Here is a 26,159-nt window from a genome sequence, read left to right on the forward strand (position 1 = left end):
ACTGCCTTGTCCAGTGACAATGATTCATTTGATAGAGACTTTTTTTTAAAAATGCTTAAATGGGGACGGATGTCAGCAGACTTGTCAGATGTGGATAAGCAGCCACTAACTGAGAAGATTTCAGTCAGCAGCTGTGCAGTAACCCCTTATCTATTGTAGGATAAAATATGACAGGAAAGTATTGCTCCTAATGGAGAAGATTCTATGGGAGAAGAGTCCATCCCAGTTTATGAGAATGCACATAAATTTTCTCTGTCTGCATCTGTTGGTACATAAACTTCTAGTTCTGATGACTAATGGTTAAAATGCAGGTAGACAATATTGTTGACCTCTCTCAAAGACTGAATGGTTGAACTACCAAGGAAAAATTTCAGCCAGACTCACTGCATACTCCTTACAACTTTTTAAATAGGAAGAGAAACCTCAGCCCTATGTGAAACATCCCAACTAAAGATACCTACTTTGAGAAAGAACTACAGATTTATGCCTCATGTTAAGACTACTTAAGAATGCACTTGTATGGGTATAGATACACTGCAGCTCAGAGCGTGCTTCCCAGCTCAGGCAGACAGAAGTACGAACTCTGCTTGAGCTAGCCCACTAAAAACAGCAGTGTAGCTGGGCATAGCTTGGGCAAGCCACCTGAGTACAAACCCACCTACATACTCTGAATTCATACTCTCCTGATCCACCACACAAGCTACCTCCGGCTATGCTGCTATTTTTAGCATGCTAGCTCAATGCAACGTAGCAGGTCACAAGCTTCCCCCACCACGCTTGGCCCCTGTCCCTAGCAGACAAGCCCAGGCAGGGAGCAAGCCACCACTGCCTCCCAGCCAGGCTCTCAGGTGAAAGTGGCTCCATCCTGCTCCCCACTTGGCTGCCAGGGAGATCAGCCGAACATGACTGGAGGCACAGGAAGAGAAGGACAGAGAGCCCCTTCCCCCTCCACCTCCCCACAAGTAATGTGGGGACGTGGAGAGTGCTGCAGCCCTGGGCTGGGCGCAGGGGTCACTGGGCAGGGGAGACACGTGGAGACATGCTGGGGAGAGGCACAGGGAGAGAAAGACGAGAGAAAGACGGCAGGCCAATCTGGGGGAGGGGGGGGACACATGACCCCCCCCCCATGTCCCACCTATGCATCACCTGTGGTTTGTTATATCAAAGTCCTTTTCTGTGACCACTTATTGTTCACCTATTTTTACTGTTTAAGCTTTTCAAGCTTCTGTCAAGACACTTGTAGATTTTTTTTTTTTTTAAATAATGGGCCATGTATAAGGCCCTACTTAATTTGCGATACCGCAGAAATTGTGGATCCCGCAACATTAGGCTTCCACCACAATTTTGATTAGCTTCCTTTGCACAGTCCATAATTTTGCATACATTTTGAGGTTTGCGAGACACGTTTTCCCCCCCATTAGTACAGTAGAACCCCTTTTATCTGAGCTGATAGCAGCTGCAGCTCCTACTCCTGCTGTCAGCCCCACACACGGCAGGGCTCCTGCTGTCAGCCTCGTGCATTAATGACTAATACAGTTGCAGCAAAATGTCTAGTTATCAAAAAGTATTAGCAGGCATAACATAATACTTGAGTGTTATATTGTTCCAGCAAATTTTTCTTAAAAACAAATACCACCATTAAAAAAGGTCCATTATTACTTTTCCGCGATTTTCCACCTCTTGTCTGCAACTCGGCCGCAATTATTTGACAATCATCCTGCAATTCAAGTAGGGCCTTAGCCATGTATTTATTCTTATTTAACTCTATAGTTTGACACTTTTCCAGAATTTACAGTGATCTCCATTTCAACTCTAGTTCATCTATAACTGCTATTATATCCATCACAGGATGCAGAAAAGCGCACTTGATTCTTTATTCACCCCTCACTATAATTAATTAAACTCAAATACCTATCTCCAAGATGCCAAACATTGAGAGCTAGAGGTTTTCTTTAATCGCAAGGTCTCTTTCCCCTTGGATGGATTCCTGAAGTACAGCTCATCTTGCCTATCTAAGGAAACCTGGAAGGTGGCAGTAGTGTAAGCTTGACATACCCCTGATTAAGGTTAAGAGTCTGTCACAGAGGTCACGGATTCTGTGAGTTTCCGGGATCTCCGCAGCAGCTAGTGTGGCTGGCCCGGGGGCCGACTACGCAGCTCGGGTAGCCCCTAGGCCAGCCGCACTGGCCGCTGCTAGGGTAGTCTTGGGCCACCACCCCACCCCCAGCAGCAGCAGGTGGTGTTTGGGTCTGGGAGAGGGTTCGGGACTGGGGCAGGAGCTTGGGGTGCAGGAGGGGGTGACTGCTCGGGTGGCGCTTACCTCAGGGTTTCCCCAAAAGCGGCAACATGTCCCTCGGCTTCTAGGTGGAGATGTGTCCAGGTGGTTCTGCGCGCTGTCTCTGCCAGCAGGCGCTATCCCCGCAGCTCCCATTGGCCGTGGTTCCCAGCAAATGGGAACTGCAGAGCTGGCGCTCAGGGCAGAGGCAGCATGCGAAGCCCCCTGGCTGCACCTCCGCCTAGGAGCCAAGGGACATGTCACCGCTTCCAGGGAGCCTGCCAGCCCTGCGACACACACACACTGCAGCAGCAGTGGTCCCAGGCAGCATGCCACCCCTCTTCCCCTCCCACCCCCCCAAGATTTACTCAGAGGTCTATAGTACAAGTCATGGATATGTCACAGGCCGTGAAATTTTGTTTACTGCCCAAGACCTGTCCATGACTTTTACTAAAAATACCCGGGACTAAAATGTAGCCTTACTTCTGATAAGCGCTTAGTAGGCTTCATGTGTTTTTAAACTTAAAATATATATAAAATGTTCATAGGCTAAATGCACACTTAAAATACTATATTTGAGATGTGTAATTTTTTGGCAATGAAACTCAAATATCCTTTTAAAAGTTATGCAGTAGCTTTTAACTCAGATTCCAAAAGTAAAAAAATAATCACTTTCTTACATTTGACATAAGAGCTCAGTGTGAAATGGTATGTAGCTGCAGCACTTTCTAGGATTAAAGCATTGCAAGCAAGCATAAATTTTACTATTCAGGAACTACATTGCTAGGAAGCAAGACTGTATTGGTAGGGCCTATGAAACGGATATTCTTGAGCTAAATTTTCAAAGATTTTCTGTATAGACTAGCTCCTTATGTACATCAGGCAAGAGAACAGTTGACATGTTTAATGGGATACATCAGGCATCAGGGAATAATATTAAAATAATATTAAAACAGACTGCAGAAACACAATCTGATATTCTGACCAACATCACAAAGATGGCAGAAACATTAGAAAGTTATGGAAAACTTTGGAGAACCTCTGGGTTTATTTTTAGTTCATAAGTCAAAACTGACTTCTCCAAACTGAAAAAAATCCACTTACTTTTCCAGAGCGTTTCCTCCCTCTCACCCCAAACACTAGAAAAATATTGTGGAAAAATCCCAGTAAGTTTTATGAGGATGTGATTCACTTTATACTCATATTTATTGCTTCAAAAGTGTACATGTATTGTTCAAAATGAAAAGCTTGCAGTTTTGTAAGTAAAACAGATTATCAATCGAGTCCCCAGTCTACTAACTTGCTAGACCTACCACTCTTTTCTATTTGCTTTTGGTAAACGTATCATTAATCTGTTCGCTTTCTTAGGAACCAGGGCCGGCTCCAGGCACCAGCTCAACAAGCAGGTGCTTGGGGCAGCCAAGGGAGAGGGGCGGAACCTGCGGCAATTCGGGGGCGGCAGGTCCCTCACTCCCTCTAAGAGCGAATGACCTGCCGCTGAACTGCCGCCGCCGATCGCGGCTTTCCCTCCCACCCCCATTGCCGCTGCTGCCTCCCCCCCCCCCCCCCCGCTTGGGGTGGCAGAAATGCTGGAGCCGGCCCTGTTAGGAACTATGCTATTATGAAATTTCAACCAAACAAATTTGAATGTTCTGAAATACTACTCAAGTTGAGTGAGTTGGACAGAAATGCAGATCTCTTAAAAATGGACAAAATTCTGAATTTATCTCTCCTGCTTTCAATGATTTTACTTCCACAATTTTTCTGTCACTTTGATGCAGTCTCCATAATTTTCTCTGTGTCTTGAATGACATTTGCAATGTGGATCACAGCATTCTGCAGGGTTTTTTTTCCCAGATCCAGAAGCAACAGAATTGAGTAGAAACACTTTTTTTTCCTGTATCTGTAACCATTCTTAGGTAAACTTCCATGTTCAACTGACCATCTTGTACTCATCTCAATATGGTTTCTTTTAGTTCTTATTTTAATTCCTCCCTCTCCTGCAGCTGCAACATGTAGTTTAAATCTACAGGAATACATGGAGAGCAAAATGCTTCTATCATTTTCTTTAAATTGCTAAGTTGAGGGCAGTATTATAATAGTAGCAGTTTCCATTTAATAGATTGACTACCAGTTGATCTTTGCCATCTTTGTGTTTAGAAAAACAAAAATTGCTCCTTAATTAACTGATGTGGCAAGCTGCTGAAAATACTGGTATAGGAACTTTGGAATTATTTTTATGGATACGTTTTGAATACAGCCATCAAAAATGTCTCCTCCCTTGAAGAATCATTAATCTCCTATCTTCTACTTCACTAGACAAAAAGTTTTACATTTGATTTTGAAGAATCAAAAACAGAACTATTTTCTGCACCCCTGGGAGAATAGATTAACATGAATCCTTTTCTGCTACATACATCTTGATGATATGTAAGGTTTACTTTGGAGAGTTGTTTTAATTACTTCAGCCCATTCCATCTCGCTTATTCATGTAAGCACTTCAAAGTGACATTTGAGCTAAAAAGAAAATTAGAGCCCCTGAAGAAAAAAAAAAAAAAGAGCCCACTATGTTCTTCTTGCTGTCAAATATTCTTCATAAATACATAATTTAGTGACTCTGTCCCAATGAGGCATCACAAAAGTGATCTGAAAGGCTTTATATCTGACAACATCTGAGATGGTGCCCTCTCTGTTGCAATTGGTATCACTAGGACCTGACTCAGGGAGGGAATGCAGCTCCCTAAACCACATAAGCTGTTAAGTTTTCCTGCCACAGCAGGGAAGATGCAGAATCTTCTGGAGTTTATCTAAGATTGTGACAAGCAAGTGATGGAAAATATTTTTAAAAATAAAATTGCAGAGAAGCAATCTATAACTTGTGTAAACACACATTGTATGTTATGAATTTCGAGTTGCAAACAATATTTTATATATACTTGTTTGTAAACACACTTCAGCTTAGCTTTCAACTTAATGGCAATATATTGAACTGCTGCACTGTGACTTTTTACTTGTCACAGGAGCATTTGTTCATTGGTTCCCACTTACTACACCTCTACCCCAATATGACATGGTACGGCAGCGCTCCGGGGGGGGGCGGGGCTGTGCACTCCGGCGGATCAAAGCAAGTTCGATATAACGCGGTTTCACCTATAATGCGGTAAGATATTTTGGCTCCTGAGGACTGCGTTATATCAGGGTAGAGGTGTAGTTACATAGTACACACACACACACACACTTCATTCTTACCATTCATATGTGACTCATGCAATTTCTCTCTATTTTTTTATTACTCTTTAATTGCTACCTACTCTTTCCCTGAAAACAAAATAGTGAAATGTCAGTTGTGCCTGCTGGCACTGTACTATAGAACTTGATGTTCTTCAAGTATGTGTCCCTCATAGATATGCACGCATCTCATGCGTGAGAGATCAGGCTATTTTGAATAGCAGTATCTGTCAGGGCCATAAATGCACCACATGCCTCCTTGTGTTTCCACGTGAGCATATAAAGGGTGGAGTGGCCACAACTCTCCCTCAGTTATCTCTTACTGCCTGTGGCAGGGAGAAGGAAAAGTAAGTTTGTGTGTGTAGAAATCTTTCATTTCCCTCATTTGTTAATTCTTTTAATTTGGACATTCCACAAAAAAAGAAAAGACTAGGAAACCCTGTGTGCAGTGGGGCAAGCCACTTCGTACACATGCATCCTGAGTGTCCTTGTGTTCTGCACCAAACACATAAAAGAGTAGATTGGGCCACCTGCCACTAAGTTTCTTCCCCACTGAAGAATCCTGGGTGGTAAAGAACTTTTAAGTAGAAGGGATGGAGTGTGAGTCATGAAATCTGCATATAGAAAACATCTGAAAGAACTCCAGTTACTAAACAGGTAAGTATCAGGGGGTAGCCGTGTTAGTCTGTATCTACAAAAACAACAAGGAGTCTGGTGGCACCTTAAAGACTAACAGATTTATTTGGGCATAAGCTTTCGTGGGTAAAAACCTCACTTCCCACCAGACTCCTTGTTTTTTAAACAGGTAAGTAACTTTCCTTTCTCCTTTGAGTGACTCCCAAAGCAATGGACCATTCTAATGGAGGTGGAAACTCAAGAAAACAGAGACTGCAGAACAGCCTTCCTAAATACAGCATCTGATCTGGAGGCTTCAATGATAGCACAGTGCTTTGCAAATGTGTGGATAGCTAGAACCCCACTTGACTACTTTACATAACAAATGTTTTTCAACAATGCTGCTGAGGCTGCCTGAGCTCTGGTGGAGTGAGCTCAGAGAAGTCAGCGGATTCACCTTAGCCAACTCAAAGCAGGTTCTCACAAAGTTAGATATCCATCTCAACAGTGTACGAGGTGAGCTGGGTTTGCCTTTCATCCTCTCCAGGATGAAAAAGTCTGGGTGCAGATCAAAGTCATCAATCTGAAATGTACTGGGAGGGACCACAGGGGATGACTAGGACAGCGGAACCCAATACATTAACTGAATGAGATAGGATATCCCTGGTAAATCCTCAGGTTGGAAGGAAATCTAAACTGGCTGTTGCTCAGAAGCAGCCTGGGTGACTGAGTGTGACATTACTCAGGGTACAAACTGGACTTATGGACAGCTGTGTCTCAATTCTCCAACCCGGGGTGCCTTCTACCCTGCTTCTCTGTGAAAACCACCATTCCTGGTCTGCTTGCGCACAGCCTTCGGCATGTAAGTCACTCCCAGCTATACTGTATGCGTGCTATAGCCAGCCACTCACAAATTACATTACAGGGCTACACCAACAAACTCCCAGACTTTCCTCCAGAAATGTGCGCCTTGTACTGCCCTCCTGGACAATACAAACTCATATAAAATCCATCATTTATTAACAGAAAATGATATGCACAAATCTTATCTTGTTTCCCCAAACACGGTTAGATAAAACAACACAACAAATTTATTAACTACAGAAAGATTTTAATTGACTACAAGTAATGAGGCATATAATTCAGAATTGATTACAAAGAAATAAAAGGTAAAATGCAACTAACACCTAATTTAACAAGTCAAGTCAATACAAAGCAAAGGTCTCTCACCACATTTTCAAGCAGTCTTGCTAGCTGAACCTCTGAGTCAGAATCTATCTCCCCCACACAATGCTGCTTCCTTTCTTCTTCAGGTATTGATAATGCCATGGATAGAGAGCAAGGCAGAGATTATCTGGGGCATCTGTCCTCTCCTCTTATAGCCCTTTCTCTAGCACAAGAATCATCTCCAGATGATGTTCAGAAAGTCTGTGGGGCCAGGAACCTTAAGTTTCTTTTGTCAAAATGTAGCTTTTTTTGCCCACACCAGCCACTTACTCAGGTGTTGGTACATTTGAACTTGTTGACACCTGGCTGAGGCATTGACTAGCTTTTGTCTCTGTGGAACTTGTTTGTGACTGCCCTCCAGAGTATGTTGGAATAGGTCTTTGTAATATTATACAGTGGAATCTTATATCTTTACATACAATGATGCCACACATTTAACCAGGACAATAATGATCAGCAAATCACAGTATGCTTTGTACAAAATTTAATATGGTCTTGTAAAAGGGGTGAACAGAGAGGTATAGACTGTCACATTGAGCTATAGATCAAAAAGCTCTAGAAGGCAGAGGTCTGTCCAGGTAATCCTCCCTTCCATGAGAGGTCGATGGCCCCCAATAAGGCCACACAGGTATTGAGGGTAAGTGCCTGATGGCCATGGACAGGAACCAAGGTCTGTGCCCAGCTCAGCGAACACCACATCTGTTGAGAGACCAGTCTCTAGATCCACTATCTAAGAAAGGAGATGGTTGCAAGATCAACCAGCCTCTCCTGAGTCATTGTCGAGCGTAGATGTGTTCTTATTAACTTCAGCTTGGAGAAGCTGCGTTCTCCACTGGCAACTGTTACAGGAAGTGTTAGAAGTATGCGCAGAGCAACAAAAGCATTTGGAAAGAGGGTGGTCATCTTATTTGTGCACATATATTCTGGAACAGCCTTTGGAGTTGATCCTGCTGAAACAATCCAGCACCTGGTTAAAGAATTCAACTTTGAATTGTTGTTTGGGGTCTCTTATGGGATTATCCCGTGCCTCGTAATCAAAATGTCTTTTTCGGTGACTCTTGTATTCTTGAATGGGTGGGAAAAATAGCTTCACTGTGAAGTTCCTCTGTCAACTTCTGTGCACTCTTCAGAACGTTTTGAAATCCCTCATCTGACTGGTAAGACCAGGGGCGGGCAAACTTTTTGGCCTGAAGGCCGCATCGGGTTTTGGAAATTGTACGGAGGGCCGGTTAGGAGAGGCTGTGCCTCCCCAAACAGCCAGGCATGGGTTGGCCCCTACCTCTTATTTCATCCCCCGACTTCTCGCCCCCTGACGGCCCTCCACACCGGGACTCCTGCCCATCCACACACCCCTACTCCCTGTCCCCTGGCCACCCCAGAACCCCCACCCGACTGCCCCCCACCGCCTCATCCAACCCCCCCCTCCCTGATTGCCCATTGGAACCCCTGCGCCCATTCAACCCCCCCATTCCCTGCCCTCTGATCGCCCTGACCCCTATCCACAACCCCGCACTCCCCCGCCCTCTATGCAACCCCACCTTCTCACTGTCCCACCCCCCAGAACCCCTGCCCCTGACTGCACCCCGCCGCCCATGCAGTACAAGGAAGTCCCTCAGGCTACTGCTCAAGTGGGTCCACAGTCCTGGATCATTTAGACTTAAGGAACTAAACTCAGCAGCAGCTGTTTCTTGTGCCTCCACCACACTCTTCTCTGATCTACACTTTTCTTCAGGAATGTGCATGGTTACATCCATTTGAGATGGAGATATGGATGTGCAGTAGCTGCCAGGTCACCTGCACTCTGACTAACTGGAAGATCAGGCATCTCCTCACCACTCTCATCCTCACTGGGGCCAGAAGTCTCACTGTGAACATTTGTGTCTGTATCTCAGGAGAGCTCCTTCCTACTTAGATAGAAAAGCTTCATTTGCTTGCTTGCTTTTTCTGAATGCTGCCCCAGAGGGGCGTTTTCTTCTTTCACTCATGACTGCTGTTCTGTGCCAGCTATAGTGGCTCTCAACACTCAATTGAAGGGGACAAATAAACAGGCTGGTAGCAGGGCCTGAGCACGGGAAGATATCAGCCTAACCGGCTCCTACTATTTCAGATGACTGCCTGTTCTCCTCAAGTGGGTTCAGGGAAGCAGCAGGAAACAGGAAGCTCCCTGAGAAGCTGGTGTTAATCAATCCAGGCTCCTGGGGGGTGCTAGAGAGGTACATAAGAGGCTCCTCCTCCTCTCTCTCCCTGCAGCTCCTGCTGCTTTCTGTTATTCCCTCTCACCTTTTCTCCTGCCTGCCTGTTATGTCTCTTGGGCCCTCCTTCCTCCAGCACAGCACTCCACCATCTCTGTGCATCTAGAGCAGAGAGAATACATATGCACCAGCAGCAGACAATTTTCTACAATCTGGGTCCTAGTGGCGCCCCCCCACACACAGTCTGGCACCTGGGGCAGCCACCTCAGTTCGCCTCAAGGTAAGGCCAGCCCTGGTGGGAGCGTCCCTTTCTCACTATCATTCAATGCTGCTGGAAGAGGACAGAGAAGGAGCACTCCAACTTCACTGGTGAGGAAGTAGAAATAGGGATGGATTGTAGAGCCGTGGAGATTCTTGGTACTGCAATGAGAGTGTTCTGGTGCTGTAAGAGACACCACATATTGTGAACAATAGCAATGCTGTTTCCTGCAAGACACAGAGATCTGTCAGTGCCGCGAACATCACTACTATAGAGGACTCACCAGCTGGGTGAATCCTCTGCTAACAGTGCTGATTTGGCCGGTGGTGGAGGCAGTGGTTTTTAACAGAGGTAGTACCAACATAGCGAAGTGGGAAGACAAAGATACTGCACTTGAAGATTTCTCAACATTTTGTTTTGGTGTCAAGGACTCAGTACTGTGAAGGGGTTGAGCTTCAGAAGTCACAACCCAGGACCCCGAAGTCTCAAAGGCAGAATGGTGCAGGGAAGACACTTTTGTTTTTGAGGACACCTTAATCCAGGGATCCACCTCTAGAACAGTGGTTCTCAAACTTTTGTAGTGGTGACCCCTTTCACACAGCAAGCCTCTGAGTGGAGACTGACAGCTCGCAACCCCCTGAGGGGTCACGACCCCCAGTTTGAGAACCCCTGCTCTAGAACCATCTAATCCCTGTGCTTTCCTTGTCAACAGCTTTTTGACTGACCTACTAGAGCCTGAAGTAGGGGAATCATGTCTGAGGACATGTAGTGGTGGCTGGGACGGGAGGCTGGGCAGGCGGAGCAGCAGGATTGTCATATGCCATAGAGCCTGAAACAGGCCTCACTGGGTTTGCCACGGAGTTTTTCTATCTTTGCAGTCCTGGGAGTGAAAGACTTATAAATAGCACATTTCCCAGGAATGTACGATTCCCCCAGGCAAAATAAGAATTTTAAATATCCATCATTAATGGGTTTAGCACAATCACAAGGTGAAAATAATAAAACATAATTCTAATAAAAACTATCCAAGTGACAACAGGCAACTGCTCTATTTGCAAGTTGAGAAAAAAATGCCAGCAGTTCATTGACAGCAAGCCACTGTGTCTTGAAGACAGGAGGTGATGAGGGAAACAGAGGTTGGAGGGCCTTCTTCACCCTTTTGTGCCCTCAGTTTGGTGCACAAGAATACTCGGGATGTACACAGAGTCCCAAAAGACACCGCTGGCCAAAAGACTCAGAATTTGGGTGCATGAGGCACACACACACAAGATGAATGTGCATATGGACAATCACTTGAAGAACTTGCCACTACCATAACCACCATGCACACATAGCACAAAACATCTAAGTGTTAGAGTTAAGGTTATAACAGCCTTCCATCACATCCCCCCCTCTTTACCAAACTACTCACTCCAAACACAAAATACTTCAGTAAAGGGATATGTGGAGAAGGGCAGATTGAGGGGGGACAGAGTTACATTTTCCTTTACCACAACTACCATGTACCATGGAGGATGAGATGATTTAACTTTTCATCTCCTTACTTTTGTGGGTTTATATCAGGTATGGAATGTGTGTAGCAACTTGAACGGCTTCACAGCTAGAGTTTTTATATATCAGTTATAATGGTAACGCTATACTAACAGACTTCTGATCAGAAAAAGGATAATGTGTACACCATATTGAGAGAGATTAGAGAAACAACTAAGCCTAATAAAAGTAACAAAGCTCATGAGTGAGCAAACTAAAAGTCAGACTCTGCACAGTGGCTATTAAGTATATTATGGTTACAGAAGATATGCCTAGCCATAAAACAAAGACTAAAGCAGGAAAACGAGAAAAAACAGAAAGGTTAAATAAAAAGGTTAAAAAAAAACTTATTCAAGCCAAGAGAGATTCTTCAGAAAATTAAAAGCCAACCCTAATGAAGCTGTGACGGGGCAGTTTCGCCCCACACTGGCCCCAGCGACGTCAGACCAGTAGCTCTGACAGAGGAAGTCCCGTCCTGTTCATACTGGGCATGCTCCAGATGCTCACTGAGTATAAAAGGAGGGAACTCAGCTCAGTCAGGGCTGGCGGCCGCAGGGGAAGGACCTAACTGGGAAGCTCCTGCAGAGGACCAGCTGACGCTCTGGGAGCTGTCAGGAACAAAGGCTTTTATCGGCCAGCATGAACCCCTACTGCGGGAGGAACTGGAGGAGGCGACGGATCCGGAGACTCACGGAGGACCCTGAGATCCGTGGGAGACCCCAACTCCCCAGCCGGTAGGGAACGGCCCAGGGGAGGTGACGGACTGGTACCTCGACCCCGGTAAGCCTCAGCGTGTTTCAGTAGGACCCCCTCGCTGAGCCAGTAGTAAGGTCCTACAGCCCTGCAACCAGGGGTGCTTATATGGACTTTAGCCACTAGGCCACGCTGCCCTGCAACTAGGGGCGCTTATATGGACTTTGGCCACTAGGCTGTGCTGCCCTGTAAGGAGGGGCATAAACCCTCACAGAAACCAAAAAAGTATAATCTACTGCACAAAATATAAGGTGGCTATTAAGAAGTGGAGGAGGGAAACTGATGGACAAATAGCCAAAGTAAAAAACAAACAAGAAATTCTTTAAGTACATCAGAAACAAGAAGCCTGTGAGAATTACAAATTATCTTGAAAACAAATTTCACTTTGAGTCTATTATGTTTAAAAACAATTTACCCCTTAGTTAAATGGATCTGTCTCTTTAAAATGTCCCCAGACAAAAATAGTCCTGCCAAGGATTGCAGTAATGTTAAACGCTTAGCTCCTAAAAAAGATTACCCTACCAATAATAAACCCAGAATTTTAGATTTATTCTAATCAAGAATAGCTTCCTTCCTTCATCTTTCTGTTGGCTCTGTTCTTAAAGCATGTATTGACATTAGAGAACAAGAAGCCTACTTGTTTTTCAAAGAACTTCAAGAGCAACAAACAAACAGTCTTGTCAATTTCAAACCCCATGCAATTAATATGTTTGAAACCAGATAAGGAACAGCACAACATGCACACATGTTCCCAACTGCAGGAAATTTAGAGACTGTACTCCAAATATTGTTGTTGTTCGGTCATTCAGCCTAGCAGCTGTGACACGATATAAATTTTTTTAATAGAAATGTGCAAATCAATTAAGTGTGTGGTTGTTAGACTACCAATATCTGGAACCATCGGTACAAGATTAATGTGAGCAAAACCTTTGAAGCTTTCTTATTCCTGACACTGCTACTGCCTTGTCATCTGAAATTTACCTACTGATTTCATTAGTGACCAAATCTTTTAGGTTTTTCGATATGGTTATTTCTGGCTGTTTTATTGCATTATTATTCGTTTTGCACCAGGGTCCAATTGTACAAAGGGCTGTACAAACACAAACAGTTCCTGTCCTTTCTTAGGTCTTGAACCTACGGCTTATTGCATGTGGGTATATTCCTGTGCCCACATGGAATCAACTGGAGGATCAGGGCCTAAACAGACAAAACAGTTACAATTTAGAACCAAAACTTCAGAGAGCAATGCTCTGATAAACTAATCAGGCTCTGAAATGCATTATAATTAAGGCTACGTTTAAATCACAGAATCCGTGACTTCCAGAGACCTCCATGACATTCTCTGCTTCAGCCCCAGGGACTGCGGGACTCGAGCTGGCAGCCAGCAGGGCCCTGGCAGGGTTCCAGAGACAGCAGCAACAGGCGGCCCCCTGCAAAGTTCCAGCGACAGGTGACAGACTCCTGAGGAGGCTCTCCTCAGGGTTCCAGAGATAGGCGACAGCCTCGCACAGGGGAAAGGGGATGCCTTGGGCAAGTGGCTAGGGGTGTCCCGTTTCCTCTTTGGGAAATATGGTCCCCCTGCAGCTCCCAGCCGCCCTAGGCGGAGGGCCTTCCCGCAGCTTCCAGCTGCCCTGGGCAGAGGGGGAACCCCACAGCTCCCAGCCATCACAGTGGCAGGGGAAATCATGGAGCCGCAGCAGCAAAAGTCAGACAAGTCAGGGCTTCTGTGAATTTTTGTTTATTGTCCATGACTTTTACTAAAAATAAACATGACAAAATCTTAGCCGTAATTATAATCAAACATTTAAGCATCTTGTTGGAGTAGTAAACTTCTAAATAGTTACTCAACACACAATGGCAAAATATAAGTCATCTGACATGGACTAGATTAAGAGGTCTATTTCCGAGAGACAGTTCTCCCATAATTACTGTGAAATTAATTTTAATGGTTTAATGTTGACCTAAAGCATTATTTCTTTCCATTCTAAATTTTAAAACACAGTGGGATCTTCCAAAACACTACACTATGCATAAGGCAACTAATCATTTAAAAATGGCCTACATCATTCATCAGGTATAATCTATGATATTTTGTTGTTATTTTGGCTACACCTGACCAAATAACTAACATCAATCAATCAATTTAGTATTAGTATGCCAAGCAAGTTAAGCTATTTATAGAACTGACAGCTGTTTAGCAAACTTAATAGATATTTGGAAGTAATTTATTTTCCAAGACGTCAAAAGAGATTTCTTTGAAAAAATACCTGCATGCCTCAACACATATACTGAATAAAATCCTCTCAGAATGCTTCAGAAGGATTAATACATTTAACTGGATTCAATAATCTACTTCTTTTCATACAAGATTTTAAATAGTTGTGGGGCAAATTAACTAGAATCTGGGAATTGGTAGACTGCCACTGTTCAGCACTATACTTGTGCCAAGCAGGGTGGTGATAAAAAACTGAGTCCCCTATTGGGTAATATTGTCCCAACAGAGAAAATACAGGGTTGTCAATTAATCGCAGTTAACTCAAGCAATTAACGCAACACAACTTAACTAGATTTAAAAAAATTGTCATAATTTAATCGCACGGTTTAATAACAGAATACCAATTTAAAACTATAAATATTTTTGAAAGTTTTCTACATTTCTCGAAAACAAAACAATGAGAAATTTGAGAGCCTACAAGTCCACTCACTCCTACTTCTTGTTTACCAATCGCTAGGAGAAAACAAGTTTGTTTACATTTATGGGAGATAATGCTGCCCGCTTCTTATTTATAATGTCACCTGAAAGTGAGAATAGGCATTTGTAGGACACTGTTGTAGCTGAGGTTGCACGGTATTTATGTGCCAGATACGCTGAACATTCATATGCCTCTTCACGCTTCGACCACCATTCCAGAGGACACGCTTCCAAGCTGATGACACTTGTTTAAAAAAACCACGCATTAACTAAATTTGTGACTCAATTCCTTGGGGGAGAATTGTATGTCTCCTGCTCCATGGTTTTACCCACATTCTGCCATATATTTAATGTTATGGCAGTCTTGGATGACAAACCAGCACATGTTCTTCAATTTAAGAACACTTCCACTACAGATATGAAAAACCGCAAAGAAGAGATGGCTACAGAACTCAACCCAAGATTTAAGAATCTGAAGTGCCTTCCAAAATCTGAGATGGATGAGCTATGGAACATGCTCTCTCATAAGTCTTATAAGAGCAACACTCCGATGTGGAAAGTACAGAACCCGAACCACCAAAAAAGAAAATCAACTGTCTGTTGGTGGCTTCTGACTCAAATGATGAAAATGAACATGCATCACTTGTGCACTGCTTTGGGTCGTTACTGAGCAAAACCCTCATCAGCATGGAATCATGGCCTCTGGAATGGTGGTCAAAGTTTTACATTATTTTGTTCTTGAGTGCAGTTATGTAAAAAAAATTCTACATTTGTAAGTTGCACTTTCACTACAATAATTGTATGAGGTGAAATGAAATACATTATCTTTTTTACAGTGAAAATATTTGTAATAAAAATATAAAGAGCACTGTACACTTTGTATTGTGTTGTAACTGAAATCAGTATATTTTAAAATGTAGAAAACATCCAAAGCTATTTAAATCAATGGTATTCATTATTAACAGTGCATTTAAAATTGCAATTAATCACGACTATTTTTTTCATCTCGTGATTGTCATTAATTTTTTTAATCATCTGACAGCCCTAGAAAAATGATGCTCTTGTTCTTAAGGCACTGGTCTGGGAATCAGAAGATCTGGGCTCAGTTCCCGACTCTACCACAGATTTCCTGTGTGACTCAGTTCCCCACCTATTTAATGGAAATAATGAAGCTTCTTTTCTCCCACCCTGATTTTTTTTTTTTTTATTTAGGCTTCAATCCTGCAAACACTGATTCCATGACTTCTGCAGTGACCCATGCGGCTGGCCCGGGAGCCGCATGAGCAGCTCGGGCAGCCCCTGCGCCAGTCATCTTCTGCTGCTGGGGCAGTTTCAGGCCCCCCCGCCTCGAAGCGGTAAGAGTTTGGGGGGGCAAGGAGGGCTCAGTGCTGGGGATTGGGGCGGTGCTTACCTGTGATTTTATTCATATTTAACTAGAAGACTTTTTAGACACTCTTGACAAAAAACAGACCCAGAAAGCGATTCGTCCATTTCTAGTGTCTTTTTTTGTTGTTGGTTGTTTGTTTTTTTAAGACTCTGCACACTCCTACTTATTGCTACAAGTGGAACACTCTAGAGGACAGTCAATGTAAAACAGTGACAAGTGAACAGTAGTGGCAGCAAAGGCCAATTTGGGGAGAGCATTTATTAGAGGCAGAGGTGGAAGATGGATTAGAGAAAAATAGTTTCTACTTTGTAGATTTGAAAGCATGAAAAATACAGGTATGGGATAAACAAGAACTTTTTTTAAAATGACAGTTAGTTGAATGTTTTCTTAGTGCCTTTATTCCTATTGCTTGTGGCAAGCAACAACTGAAATTCAGAGGAATCATTTTACCCACATCTGAACACTAATTATACACTGTTTTTCCAAATGCATACTCTGCATACTTCACTACCAGCAAAACAAATGTTAAATTACCCTATTGTAGATCATATGTCAACTGCCATAGATAACCCTGACATTTACAAATTATTTGACAACAAAATGGACCACATTCTAAGATAAGGAAAAGCACCAAGATCATTTTACATTGAGAATTAAAGGTTTATAAACTAATGGCTTGATAGTTATTTTTATGTTACTATTCATAGCATTTGTAGTTTAGTTACCTTTTTGTTTTCTTGTAGTTTTCCAGCTGTAGTGCCTGCATATGTTTGTACCTTTCCAACTCACACTGCCCACACAGGTCTTCAAGATGCAACAGATGATTTTCCATTTCCTTAAAGTTTATCTCTAGCTGGGCTGCAAGAAAAACAAATAAATATTAGCCAAGCTTCATATATATGAAAGATAAATTTTTTCCCAGAAACAGTGAGCCAGAGGCAAGTATTAAAATTGCTTAATATGGTAAAATTATGCACACATTTACATTTATCCTCTTTTTCTGGGTCAAATTCCAGTCCAGGTAAGAGAGGCACAATAGATTCCTATGAATAGGTATTATAACCATGATTCAGTTGCCCCTTGTGATCAGATACCAGGCTTCTGTATTGGATTCAAGCTTTGGATTTCATGTGCTTTTAATCCTACTGAGTCTTAGCATTTACACCAGAGGTGGTCAAACTACAGCCCGCGGGACCCACCTGCCCAGCCCCTGCCCACCGACGCTAGTCCCCTCCCCTGCAGCCTCAGCTCACTGCGCCGCCGGCACAATGCTCTGGGTGGTGTGGCTGCAAGCTCTTGCCGGGCAGTGCAGCTGCAGAGCCTGGGCCTGACCCGGTGCTCTGTGCTGCGTGGTACTGTGGCTGACTCCAGCCGGGTGGCGCAGCTGTCTGTCCTAGCGCTCTGGGCAACGCAGCTGTAGCGCCATCAGCCACCAGTGCTCCAGGCAGTGCAGTAAGGGGGGTTGGATAGAGGGCAGGGGAGTTCAGGGTGGTGGTGTGGATAGGGGTCGGGGCAGTCAGAGAGCAGGGAACAGGGGGGGTTGAATGGCGGCAGAGGTCCCGGGGGAAGGCAGTCAGGAATGAGAGGAGGGGTTGGATGAGGTGGCGTGGGGGCAGTCGGGGCAGAGGTTCCAGGGGCTGTCAGGGGACAGGGAGGGTTGGATGGGGCAGGAGTCCCGGGGGGGGGGGGGGGGGGGGGCCATCAGGGAGCGAGAAGCAGGAGGGGTCGGATAGGGGCTGGGCCACGCCTGGCTGTTTGGGGAGGCACAGCCTCCGCTAACCGGCCCTTCATACAATTTTAAAAACCCAATGCAGCCCTCAGGCCAAAAACTTTGCCCACCCCGATCTACACACTACCTTAGTCCAGCCTCTTATGCACGCTCCCAGTGTCCAGATTCTTGGGATGTGGTACTCCACAGTCCACATGACCATGCCCCAAGAGAGTGCTGCCCCTCCAAAGACTCCCCAGTAGTTTAACCATGCCCTATCAGAGTTCCACTGCATGGGCACTCCTATTTACAGTTTAACTCATTGTGGACTTTGTGACAGCTAAACCAAATGGAATACACAGACTTTGCAAAGAAACTTCTAAACCAGAGTTTACTTATTAGACAAAGCACAAAAGTTACAAATCCATCCCACTCCGTCTACTCAGTCTTCTCTTCTCTTCCTGTTCAACAGATCGCCCACGACAGCCACAGACTCAAGAAGATCTGGCCCTTGAAGTTCTGGCCCCTTTGGCAGCTGACCTCTGAGGCAACTTCAAAACCTGCCAGTTCAACCTTGGGTTCCAAAGTGAGAAAACGAATTCCTCCGGATTCCAGCAAGCCTAACGTACTAGGGTGGACTCATTTGAATGAAAGACGATCAAGGTTGAAGACTCTTGCTGGCTTTCCCATTGCTAGCCCCTCTGTGAGGTGAAGGGATTTCTTCTAACACCTCCCGGGTGTCCCAGCCCAGGCTGAAGGCTACACTGCAGAAGTGAAGATATAGTATAGGTTACAATCAAAATGAAGTTCACAGAACAGAATGGAGTTTGTAGATAACATGTGTCTGTATCAATTTGCCACACTGGGTAAACTGGCTGCTGACCAGTCCTCCCAATCCTGGAGATGAAGAATCCTATATGTGATGGGAGAGGAGGACAGACAACTCAAGCAGCATTGAACTCCAGCAACCTAATGCAGATCCTAACCATTTCCCCCCTTTGTTCTGGGATCTCTGAGGACTGCAGTAACTCTCATGCAACAACAACAAGCAGGGAAGAGTGCAGAGAAGTGGTTCAAAGGTGAAATCTCCCTGTGTTTTGGATGCTCAGGAGAAAGGATCACCAGGCTGAAAAAGCATCCCTGTCATCTTGTCTGGCTGACAGCTTCATTTTGGCTGTGTTAAGCTGGGAACTATCTTGGGCTATACAAGCTTTTCAATTTTCTTAGCTGTCACTCAGCCAGAAATTGCAAATCCCAATGCCCACTAAGAGCAGGGAGCTACCATTTCACAAACAACTAACAAGCTTGCCATATATGGCAGCCAGACTCTGTGGAATTCAGCATGGTTTCGGCCCCTGACCAGGGAGCATGGGAGGGCAGCCATTGGCTCTACACAGCAGCCTCAGAGAAGGAATCTCAGGATTCACCTAAGCATCTTTCAAGCACTGCTGAGCTACTGAAGTTTTCCACGCTGCTGCTGTTACTAAGACCAGGAATTGATAACTTTAATGTAAAGCAAACTGCTTTTTTTCACTTGTTTGTATGTACATTAGTTTTTGAATCTTGCTTGATCAGGAAGACAATTAAAAAAACTTTGAACACATGTTTTCTGGAAAAATGTTTTCACTTAGTCCTAAAAGATTAATATTGATGAATGTTTATTTGTCTACCACACGCTACGCTACATCTCTATGCTTCACAAATCCTGGTGTATGCTTTTAAATTACGTAGTTTGAAACTGTATTTATGTGAATCTGTAGGCTCCATCAATGAGCTTTGGACAGTAATACACCTCAAAATGAAAAGAAACTAGAAATAAAAAACAGTATTTATGTAGGGCAGTGTTTTGTGAAGCATGCACTGTACCACCCTGCAGCAGCACCCCTGGGAATGGGGTGAAGGAGGGGACTGCATACAGGCCTCTCAGTTGTTCTCTGGAGCCTCAGCTTTCGTTTCACAAATAAGTCAGTCTCTAGTTGTTATGGTTGCAAAGAAAACCATGAAAACATGACCCAAGCGTCATTGATGCCTGTCTCAGTCTACAAAGCGCTCAAACAATAGCTCTGAAGTGTCAACTGCTCCATTCATTTCCATAGCTTCTAACTCAAATGTCAATGATAGTACTGTAAAGGTCACTATTGTTAACTCATTCACTGCTCAAAGCATGGAAGAAAGCAGAATACTAAGAGGATCTAGATAATCTTCTCTTAGGCCATGTTTACCCTACAAAATTATGTTGACCTAACTTTCATCAGCATACAGCTACCAGTTATAAAATCACACGTGTGTATGCACACTTGACTCCTTGTGTCAGCAGCATGGGTCTTCACCAGGAGCACTTGTATTGATTGTATTGTCAGTGTGGGGCATTGTGGGACAGCTCCTGAAGGCCAGTAACAGTTGACTTAAGCAACGCAACGTCTACACAGACACTGCATAAACCTAATTACATCAACTATGACTCTCTACCGCTCAGGGATGTGGTGTTATTAAATCAGCGTAGATAGGTACTTACATTAGTGGGAGCCATATTTAAATGAAGACACTTCCACGGCTAAGTCAACACAAAGCAGCTTACGTCAACCTAACCCTGTAGTGCAGAGGAGGTCTGAGTGACTGATCATTTTGGTTTAATGCCATGTGGCAGGAGTGAAGGGGGAGATGCAGTTAAGTTTCATTTTCTTGGAGAGACTCAGCTTTCCAAAGTTTAGTAAATGTTAGTATGGGGTGTTCAAAGTTTTCCTGCTGCTTGTTTGGAAAGTTCTGCAAAATAATTATTTCTGGCTCTGTCATCGTTCAAAATGACATACAGAACTGATGGCAAGGTTAACTTTATGATACTTCACATAATCTTTTGTTTGCACAGCATGATGCTATGCTGCGTTTATAGCTGGGATAGCACATTCATTCTTAACCACCATTTTCAGTAATTTAATTTCTCCAGAGGTTTTAGACTGATTTCTGTAGTTCGTTCTCACAGCTCAGAATAGCTTTTGTTTGGAAAGTCTGATAAAAATCTGTTGAGCCATTTGCGTGCATAATACACATAGCCTATTCAGTATATATTATGACTCACACCTAATAGTTTGTTATGACTAATCCATATTAGTCCAAATTATATTAGGTTTTCAAAATTCTAAAATCTTCATTATTTATAACGTGATATATTTACACAAATCACACCAACATTTACAGCTTTGCAAAGGACTACTTTTAAAAATAAATTAAAGTACTACCCATTTTGCTACACAAGTAACTCAGGTGGAGACCTTTCTGCTGTTAATCAAAATGGCCCAGAAATCTTGAAGGCAGACTTTTTTCCCCCCACATTGCTCAGAGATCATCCAAGCCATGAGGTGGTGAAGAAATTGTAAACTGGAGTGCAGTGACTAGCTCTGGCTCTGAGATAAGAGATCCTCAACCAAAGGTAGAGCTATAGCTGATTAAATTGAGAGTTGACATAGGTCCATGTACCAGTACTGTTTTGGCCAGGCAGAAGCTACGAGGATTAACATTGCCTCATCTCTTCTTAGCCTCCTGATTATCCTCAGAAGTAACAGAACTAGAGGGAATGCAGCAGACTACTCAACCAGGGAAGTAGTAAGCATCGATCATGGAGTCAGGGCTGTGACCTGCCCTGAAGCAGAACTTTGGGCATTTATTGTTCAGGATGGTTGCAAAAGATGCTACTACCAGGTACCCTCATGGATAGAAAATCTCTTGCAGAATTTCCTCCTTTACCGACCACTCATCATGGTCTACAAAGTGTCTGCTGAGGAATTGTGCTATACTGTTTATCACTCCTGGGAGTTGAAATTCCTTTAGTGATATGTTGTTCTTTTATGCAAAAGTTCAACTCATTTTTGCCATGAAGTGATCCACTTGTGGATCTTGCACCTCCCTGCTTGTTCAGATAAAACACAGCAGTGTGTTGTCGGTAAGAACCTGAATCACCTGATTCCTGACAGTGGTAATGAAATTTCACAGGCGCAATGAATGGTTCAAAGCTTCAATACATTTTTATGGAGGGAAGACTCTTGTGATGTCCATAGTCCATGAGCCTAAAAAGTTGCCACAGATGGGAAGCTTAGCTCATGGTGGATGCATCTGTTACAAGAGTCATTGTTAGCACTGGTGGTAAGAGCCCTTTGCAGATGTTCCAGGGATCTATCCACCAATTCAGGTCCTCAAGCACCAGTGCAAGTGAGCAAATCAGCATGTCCAGAGAGCATGTGCTTGGATGGTATACTGAGTGAAGCCAGGCCTGCAGACATCTGAGGTGAAGTCTGGCATGCTGAACATATAGACACCCGAGGTCATATGTCCCAAAAGCTGAAGGCAAGAATGCACTGCTGTCCATGGGTCAGATTTGGGGTTTTCACACAGGAAGACTGAAACCTGTCCATTGGAAAGAAAGCCTTCGTGGGCACAGTCCAGTTCTGCTCCTATAAAAGTAATGTCAGTTTCTCTACATTCAACTTTAGCCCCAGATGAGAAAAGATCTCTGATAAGGATGCTGTTTTGTACATTTCCGTTTGACATTCCTTGTGCTAATCAGTCATCCAGGAAGGAAAATATGTGCACTCCAAAATGATGCATATGGGCTGTTCCTACTGTCATAAGCTTGGTGAACACCCTCAGTGCTGAGGACAGACCAATGGGGAGCACTGTGTATTGGCAGTGCATATTCTTAACTACAAATCAAACGCACTTCCTGTGGCTTGAATGTACTGTCACATAAGTCACTGAAGAAATGAACCAGGTGAGGTAACTCCTCCTTTACTGTGCTAAGCACCCATTGGTCAGACTCTAACCTCTGTAAAAGAGAAATGCCATGATTTGGGGTTCAGACCAATAAAGGATTCTGCCAATGCCTGTTGTGTAACCCCAGGTGCTTCTGCGGAGTGCAGTTTGGCTCAGAGCCCGGAAACCAGCAGCATGTTCACAGCACAATGGCATCACCCGGACTTCACCAGCTTGGTTACTTCTTGCAGGGTGATACCAACAGCCCTTCCCATCCTCCTTGTAGTCTCCAGTCCCTCCCACTGGATCCTCACAAAAGTCATCAAGTTTGCTGCCTCCAAAGAGACGGAATGCAAACCAGCCTGGTAGTTTACTCAGGATTTTACCTTGTAGTTCAATATACAGCAGTGAAATGGTTTTGTAAAAGTAAAACAAGTTTATCAACAGAAAAAACGGTTACTCACCTTCTCATAACTGGAGATTTCCATTACTTGCATCTGAAGAAGTGAGGTTCTTACCCACGAAAGCTTATGCTCCCAATACTTCTGTTAGTCTCAAAGGTGCCACAGGACCCTCTGTTGCTTTTTACAGATTCAGACTAACACGGCTACCCCTCTGATATTTCTCATAACTGTTGTTCTTTGAGATGTGGTGTTAATGTCCATTCTAATTAGGAGTGTGTGCGCAGCAACAGGAAATTTTTTCCCATAGCAGCATCCATTGTGTCGGCTCGGGCGCTCCTTTCAGGACTCTTAATCTAGAGCCCTGCCAACCCGATGCCCCCTCAGTTCCTTCCTGTTGACTACTCCGACAGAGGAGTGGGAGGGTGGGTATTGAAATGGACATGAACAACACACCTCTAAGAACACAGTTACAAGAAGGTGAGTAACCGTTTTTTCTGCAAGTACTTGTTCATGTCCATTCCAATTAAATAATCAATTAATTAATTAATGGAGATATCCCATCTCCTAGAGCTGGAAGGGACCTTGAAAGGTCATCAAGTCCAGCCCCTTGCCTTCACTAGCAGGACCAAGTACTGATTTTGCTCCAGATCCCTAAGTGGCCCCCTCAAGGATTGAACTCACAACCCTGGGTTTAGCAGGCCAATGCTCAAACCACTGAGCTATCAGGTGACTCCCAAGCCTAAAGTTCTGGAGGTGGGGTTAGAGTTGACTACTGATTGGAGTACTGCTCTACCAAAGGCAGCATTATCTCTGGCCTGCCGGGTGATCGCATAATGTGCAGTGACCTCTGTGTATGAAAGGCCACGGCACCACTCTGCATATTTCCTGGGTGGGAACCGTGCCAAGAATGCTGCCGAGGAAGCCTGCGCTCTGGTGGAGTGCGCCATGAGCAGAGGAGCAGGCACCCCTGCCAAGCTGTAGCACTCCTGGATGCAGGACGTGAGCTATGACGAAATTTGTTGGGAGGAGACTGGGACACCTTTCATGCTGTCTGCCACAGCTACGAAGAGTTTAATAGACTTCCATAACGGCTTCATTCTCTTGATGTAGAAGGCTAGTGCTCTGAAAACATCCATTGAGTGCAGCCTCTGCTCCCTGTCGCTTAAAAGTGATTTAGGATAGAACACTGGGAGGAAAACCATTCCTGGTTGATGTGGAATTAGGAAACCACCTTCGGGAGGAAAGCTGGATGTGTTCGGAGTTGAACCTTGTCCTTATAGAATACTGTGTAGGAAGGCTCTGATATTAGGGCCTTGAGCTCAGACACCCTCCTGGCTGAGGTTATCGCCACCAGAAACGCCACCTTGTACGAGAGAGCGAGCGAGCGCAGGGAGCATATCGCGAGTGGTTCAAAGGGCGGCCTCGTCAATTTGGAAAGGACCAGATTGAGGTCCCAGACTGGGACTGACTGTTGGACATGTGGGTATAGCCTGTCGAGACTCTCGAGGAAACTGCTAACCATAGGGTTGGCAAAGCCCAACCGGTTTTCAGTACCTGGATGGAAGGCTGAGATAGCGAGCAAGTGAACCCTTATTGATGACATGGGCAGCCCCTGGCTGCTTAAGATGGAGAAGCTAGTCCAATATTGGGGGGGAGGGATAGCTCAGTGGTTTGAGCATTGGCCTGCTAAACCCAGGGTTATGAGTTCAATCCTTGAGGGGGCCACTTGGGGATCTGGGGCAAAATCAAGTACTTGGTCCTGCTAGTGAAGGCAGGGGGCTGGACTCAATGACCTTTCAAGGTCCCTTCCAGTTCTAGGAGATGGGATATCTCCATTAAACAAAAACAAAAAACAAATATACACGGTAAAGAAGTGAAAGGGGTGATGAACCATGTTGCGTCACCAGATTGAGAATCTCTTCCACTTGGCTAGCTAGGTAACCCTGGTGGAGGGTTTTCGACTGCCAAGGAGGACTTGTCTGACCGAGTCCGAACAGGAAACCGCCATTGGATTCAGCCGTGGAGCTTCCATGTCGTGAGGTGTAGTGACTCGAGGGTGCTGGAGATGACTGTGACCCTGGGTCAACAGGTCCAGGAAGAGCAGCAAGGTGACTGGGGTTTCCATGGACTGGTGATGTGTACCAGTGCTGGTGGGGCCAGGCTGGAGCTATCAACATCATCAAAGCTTGTTCCCTCCATATCTTGAGTACCTTGTGAACAAGCGGAATGGGTGGGAACGAGTAAAGGAGATTGTCTCCCCATGGGAGGAGGAGTGCATTTGTGATGGAACATGGACTGTAACTCAGGAAGGAGCAAAACTGCTAACACTTCCTGTTGCGCTGTGTGGTGAACAAGTCTATCTGGGGAAAGCCCCACTGATGGAAGATGGAGTTTTCGACATCCGGGCGTTAAGGGACCACTTGTGGCCGTGGAACAACCTGCTGAGATAGTCCGCCAACTTGTTCTGTACCCCTGGGAGGTACGATGCTTGAAGGTGTATTGAATGCTCTACACAACATGAGGGCTTCCTGGAACAGGGGAGAGGAGTGTGTACCCCCATTTGTTGATATAGAACATAGCCGTGGTGTTGTCTGTCATTACCAATACACATTTCCCTGATAAGTGGGTACGGAAAGTCTGGCATGCCAGGCGCACCGCTCTCAGCTCTCTGAGAGTGATGTGGAGAGCGAGCTCTGCCCCAGACCAGAGGTCTTGAGTCCTGAGGTCCCCCAGATGTGCTCCCCAGCCCAGTGCTGATGCATCCATCACTAGGAAGAGAGACAGCTGATGGTTGGAGAAGGGGACCCCTGCACATACTACCTGTAGGTTGAGCCACCACAGGAGGGAGTTGAGAACCTGGAAGGGCAGGGTTATGACCCTGTCCAAATTGCCCCAGGCTGGCCGATACACTGACGCTAGCCAGGACTGAAGAGGCCGAAGTCTGAGCCTGACATGCTGCACCACATCAGTACAAGCTGCCATGTGTCCTACAAGTTTCAGGCAGTTCCTTGCTATAGTGGTGGGGAACTGCCTGAGACTTTGAATGATGTTGCCAAGGGCTTGGAACCTACTTCCAGGAGGTACTCCCTGGCCTGGGTTGAGTCCAGCACCGCCCCTATAAATTCTATCCACTGAACTGGAGACAA

At 44.7% G+C, this 26,159-nt stretch overlaps 1 protein-coding gene across 1 annotated transcript in view; it reads right to left on the reverse strand.

Annotated features, from left to right (window-relative positions):
• The window catches only part of DTNBP1 (dystrobrevin binding protein 1), a 170,666-nt gene that overhangs the window by 105,400 nt on the left and 39,107 nt on the right, over window positions 1–26,159 (reverse strand). The window contains exon 6 of the mRNA XM_054017984.1: window positions 16,884–17,016. Coding sequence (XP_053873959.1) covers window positions 16,884–17,016 — 133 coding nt within the window. The remainder of the gene's footprint in view (window positions 1–16,883; window positions 17,017–26,159) is intronic.

The sequence above is a fragment of the Malaclemys terrapin genome, chromosome 2, assembly GCF_027887155.1.
Source record: "Malaclemys terrapin pileata isolate rMalTer1 chromosome 2, rMalTer1.hap1, whole genome shotgun sequence".
NCBI classification, from domain to species: domain Eukaryota; kingdom Metazoa; phylum Chordata; order Testudines; family Emydidae; genus Malaclemys; species Malaclemys terrapin.